Genomic DNA, 5,203 nt, shown 5'->3' with positions numbered 1-5,203 from the left:
TGCGTTGATGTTCTTTCAGGACTACAATACAAGGCTGATGCTACTGCAACAGGTGTTTAAAAAGTGGGTCTCGTATACACCGTTTAGCCACAACATTATGGCCACTGATGGATAAAGTGAATAACCTGCCAATGTGTTGGGTATATTAAGCAGCAGATCTCTAACTTGCCCTCATGATCGCACTTTTCACTCCTTTTGATGTGTTTTTCACTGAGTGGTGGACAAATGAGTGCTCTTCCTGACAGTAGAACTATGAAAGCAAACAGATGTGCAGTGACTCCTGTGTAATAAGTGTTAGGTCATAATGTTATAGCTGATGGGTGTCCATTTTACTCATCAGTAACAAGATATATGCAAGGTTATGCATTTTTCTAGATGTTCATTGAGGATCTTTAACTTCCTTTGTTAATGTAGTGGTTCACCTTGCAAGAGAAGAGGTGACTTAGGTTGGTGCTTTGTTAATAAGCACTAACATTTTAAACAGGTTGAACTAATGCTGAACTTTCAAAGGGTCTAAACCATGTAAGATGTGCATCAGAGTCTAGTCTCAGGGTAGATGTGATTTCGTGTCCAGGTGCTGTTAGACACCCCATCTATATGAAAGTACTTTCACTGTCTTATGTAGATGATAAAGGATGACACAAAATCAGGACTTGTCTTTTAAGAAAACAATGTATTGACAATTGTATTGCAGGGAGAGAACTTTATACATAAAAAGCACCAACTGTGGTCCTGTCCTAGCTGAGCTCATGACTTGGTGAGCTCCATCAGTCTGTATAAAATGTTCTTCTGTCCATGTCGGACCTGCAGTGCATTATGCTGTCTGCTGCTCAGTCCTGCAAGTGCTGCCTTGTCCTCTATTAGTGCCCGGTCGCTATCCGCACACTCCCCCTCCCCCTCCCCTCCTACTCTATAGGACCTCACAGTGTGGCGGGCTGCTTCGTGGATCAGTCGTTTCCATGAAGCCTTTAATCCAGGTAGACCCTCGTTAGAGAAAGTCTGGGAAATCTCCTCTTCCTCATCATCTTCCTCCCATCCTTCATTTTCTTTGAGCTCCGAGAACTCGTCCTCTGACATGCACAGCACCTGAAGATACGTCCACCAACAGAAGCCCAAATGTCTCATTTTGTGTAATATGCATGGACACAGTTGTAATTTAAACAGCCGTGTTGTACTTCATGTACCAGTACAACCTTTCTCACCTTAAGGAAAGTATGTAGCTCTGTGTCTGTAAGGCAGCCCTGTTTACCAAAGACAAAGGCTCCTTTCTCCTGTGTCATCTGACTCAGCATCTCCCACTTCTCCTCCACCAGCTGCTGGTCCAAATCAGACTGAATACCTTTGAAGAGAAGAGGAAGGGTAGTTTAGCCAGCAGACCAGTGCACACTGGGACCAGCATCATTATTCTGCAAAAATAACATGCATGTTCATCACTGTAAGAGTCATTTGTCACTCACCTCGTGTGGCAACTTCGTAGAGGGTGGCGATGGGGATATCGGCGGTCTCGTTGATGTTCTGTGGATGTGGCTCAGTGAAGCCGTACATGTGCAGCAGCTGCCAGTTGGCCATCTGCCCGTACGTGTTAAACACCTCCTCACCTTTACGGATGGGGCGTATGCATACCATCTTCAAACTATCCTGAGAAAACGGTGTAATAACATTGAGACAAAGTCAGTGAGAATAGGCCCCATGCACACTATCATTAGACTTCTGAGGTAAAAAAAAAAAAAATGTATATGAAACTACATGATTAACTGCATCAACTTTGGGGGCAGCATCATATTTCATTTACTGTCTGGTTTTCCCATTCACTGAGACTTTTCACTGATTGTGAAGTGGCTGTGTGTCCTCACTGGTGTGAACTCCAGATTAGCGTTGTGGTTGGACTCATGGTTAAGCATGTCAGCCATAGGAACCATCATGGGTGGGTTAGGTGGCTTCTCCTCTTCCTCATCTTCTTCATCATCTACGTCCTCTACTTGTGGCTCTTGAAAACTGCACACAGGAGGGAGAACAGGGGTGGACGGTGGGAAGGACACAGTCGATCACACGTCAATTCAAGAGGACTCAAACCCAGATACTTCATCTATGAGTGTATTTGTCTTATGCTCACTAACCTGTAGGCCATGACAAAGGCCACCAACTGTGTGTACAGCTCCAGGGTGTGTGTATCTGGGTTCCAGAGGTCAGGGTGCCTGGTCATGAAGGGCAAGACCACATCAGTATACTCCCTGTAGATGTTAGCCAAGTCTGTGTCCACAGCCTCTGGGATGCCTGTCCCCCTCAACAGTCTGTCTCTCTCCTCTTTAGACCTGAACAGATGAAAACTGAATTACTATAAAGGAAGCTAGAAAGTCACACTACATCAGCAGATCACCAGCAAATCACCAAAAACACTGACTGAAAACAGTTCCTTACCAAAACATGGGGTGGTCTAGTTTCTTGAAGTCAGTCCACAGAGAGAGATAGGGTTTCCAGTAGGACTGTGAGGACGTGTGCTCGTACAGCAGAGCCAGCAGCAGGGGAACCCAGCCAGACGAGCTCTCCAGGGATGATTTCTCTGTGTAGGAAAAAGGGAGCAGCAGCGGCTTTAGAGACAGAGGTGTTTTAGGAGGTTTCAGCCTTGAGAGAGCTTTGCAGGTGTAGAACGTCACCTTTCTCCAGCAGGGTGGAGACCTTGGTTGTTCCCTGGTGGAGAAGAGCTGATCTGGGGATGGTGAATAAAACCTCGCCCTCCTCTATGTTGTCTTTAGCCAGCATCCCATACTCTGCCACTGTTCCCTCTTTACTCACATACACCTGAACAGACACATCCAACCTTAACTACTGGGTTATGGTTCAATACAGCTAAATAAAAGGAAGTGAACAGGAAAAGCCTAAAGGCTGGCAGATCCTCAGACAGACCACATTCAGTGGCAGACCACTGGCAGGTTGTGGTAACATACAGTACCTTATTGCTGAGTGCCAGGCCAACTTGGTTGCACCATTGTATAAAGTCCTGCAGTGGTGAATCATCATCTACCTGCCAGCAACAGAGTCAGACACACAAAATGTAGAGTGACAACACGATCAGACAACTGTGAAGCCAGTGCCTCAGTGGTTTAAGACCCAGAACAGCCTCTAAACGCCCAGAGCTGCATGAGCCTGGTAGACTTATATCTCAGGCTTCTGTAAAATGTGAACTGTGTTCTGGTACAGACTGTATAATGACCTCACACCACGGTAACATTGATATTTTGGAATATTTGTCCATTAAAACAGTAAAAACGGAACCTTGGTTCGTTTCGCCTCTGTTGCCATTTTGTGACTGTGCTACCACGCCGGTGGACGCTGCTGGTGAAGGTGGTTAGCCCAAAGCTAACTTTAGCATGACGTCACGTGGGCTGAGCGCAGCCACGGGAGAAGTTTTCCCTGAGCGCTGACTGGTAGGGTTATACAATGCTACAGGTATACAGGCTCGTTGGTCTAGGGGTATGATTCTCGCTTTGGGTGCGAGAGGTCCCGGGTTCAAATCCCGGACGAGCCCTCTTTTCAGCCCTTTGTCGTTATAATTTATACTGTTTTACACAATAAGACTTACAAAACTTCATGTAAAAATGAAGACACCATAAGAAAGTGCTGTATAGTTTACGCGTGAAACATCCTATCACATCTTAAGTTAAATCACAGTGCATTTAAATAACTATAGTGAAAGTAAATTCTGATGAAAGGAAAAACACAGTGTTGTTGTGTAAATGTAAGCAGCTGTTGTGGACTTCATTTCCAAGAGATAGTATAATGCTATAGCCTTTGACTTTCAACCTCTACAAAGATGTTCAAACTAATATTCTCACGCTGTGTAAATCAGCACAGAAAGAAGACGCATTAGGTTGAAGAGAGAAACTTCAACGCTGAAAGAAATATGATTGAAACAAGGAAGTGACATCTAGTACTGTACTTACCTATTTCTATGTAGACTGGCAACCAAACACAGTACATAGCCATCAACATGTTTACACATAAATTCTAAAAAGTGAATTTACAAATACTCTGTACAAAATATACCAAATTGTATACTTACCTCAAGCAACAATTTATCTGAATGATTGATATTAGCATCTCAGTGACTTCTACCAGAAATGAGAAAATGTATTAGTTTCTTCATCAAAATCATGATGATGTGAATACAATTAATATCAGATCCCATAATCAGATGGGTCAAAAACACTTAACCCATAACACAGTCCATGAGAACTTTTATCTGTAATAAAACTGGAAGAAAGTATGGACAAACCTAAAAATGGCAATATGCTTATGAAGTAACAGTTTAACTTCTGCCAGATTTTTAGCCAGACATTGTAATTTGAGCGACCACAAAAAATGACACAGGTAATACTATTCAGTTACAATTTAAAAATCCTTCATTCATACTTTACAGTCTAAAGTGAAGTTACCAAGCCAGATGTCAGATCATCACAGTCAATAAAAACCTCAATCACCTTTATTACCTATTACCTTCTGTGCACAAAAAGACCACCACAATATGTTGGCCCCAGAGTAACCTTTGTACCATTGCCTTCTCCATAACCAACTTAACCAATTCTATTCACAAAATTTAAAGAATGACTTCTGTTCTCCAACCATGTCATAACCATGTGGTATCTTAGTGACCTATGTTCTTATGGCATAATCTTGAACTGTACTTGAACTGGATTAACCTTTTTTATTTTGTGTGTCACAAACCTTACTTTTACTATGTTCATCAAAACTGAAATTAGAAAATAAAAGAAAAAAAAGGTGTAGCGCAGCTCTGCTGCAGAGTTCAGAGGATAGGTCCTCAGTGAGATGTGCAATGTTGTACAGCAGATGGTGCTCTATGACCAAAAGATATGTGAGTCTTCCAGCTGCCACATCACCAGTGTGGAGTGTAACTGCAGGCTGAACAGTACAGGATTAAATGTAAACTCTCTGCTTCACCTTTTCATTCAGACTCATTGGTCTAGATTTATGATTCTTGCTGAGGGTGTGAGCAGTCCTGGGTTCAAATCTTAGATGAGGCCATCTTTTGGCTCCTTAAAGGTTGCATAGCACTACACAAATAATACATATCAACTACCAACATTCAGTTGCAACATATATAAGGACTGAATTACTATAAACAAACCAAACAGCTCAGTCAAAAACACCTCCAGTCAATATGTTTTATATTGAGTTGTATAGTTAT

The 5,203-nt window shown here is 42.6% G+C and overlaps 1 protein-coding gene and 1 non-coding gene across 2 annotated transcripts; one reads left to right on the top strand and one right to left on the bottom strand.

The window, feature by feature from the left end:
* Positions 1 to 727: 727 nt before the first annotated feature.
* Positions 728 to 3,389, bottom strand: setd6 (SET domain containing 6, protein lysine methyltransferase). The gene is made up of 9 exons (XM_026311745.1): positions 3,274 to 3,389; positions 2,951 to 3,022; positions 2,655 to 2,799; positions 2,419 to 2,560; positions 2,118 to 2,312; positions 1,854 to 1,995; positions 1,458 to 1,638; positions 1,203 to 1,339; positions 728 to 1,086 (listed from the first exon to the last, which is right to left on the bottom strand). Exons 1-9 carry the CDS (start codon positions 3,298 to 3,300, stop codon positions 748 to 750), a joined length of 1,380 nt encoding a protein of 459 aa, XP_026167530.1. The 5' UTR covers positions 3,301 to 3,389; the 3' UTR covers positions 728 to 747.
* Positions 3,390 to 3,454: 65 nt separating this feature from the next.
* On the top strand, positions 3,455 to 3,526 carry trnap-ugg (transfer RNA proline (anticodon UGG)). The gene has a single exon. It is a non-coding gene; the product is annotated as a tRNA-Pro (tRNA).
* Positions 3,527 to 5,203: the final 1,677 nt, after the last annotated feature.

The sequence above is a fragment of the Mastacembelus armatus genome, chromosome 6 (genome assembly GCF_900324485.2).
Source record: "Mastacembelus armatus chromosome 6, fMasArm1.2, whole genome shotgun sequence".
Taxonomy (NCBI): domain Eukaryota; kingdom Metazoa; phylum Chordata; class Actinopteri; order Synbranchiformes; family Mastacembelidae; genus Mastacembelus; species Mastacembelus armatus.
Note: the sequence above shows the minus strand (reverse complement) of the source record. Positions and strands in the feature narration are given on the sequence as shown.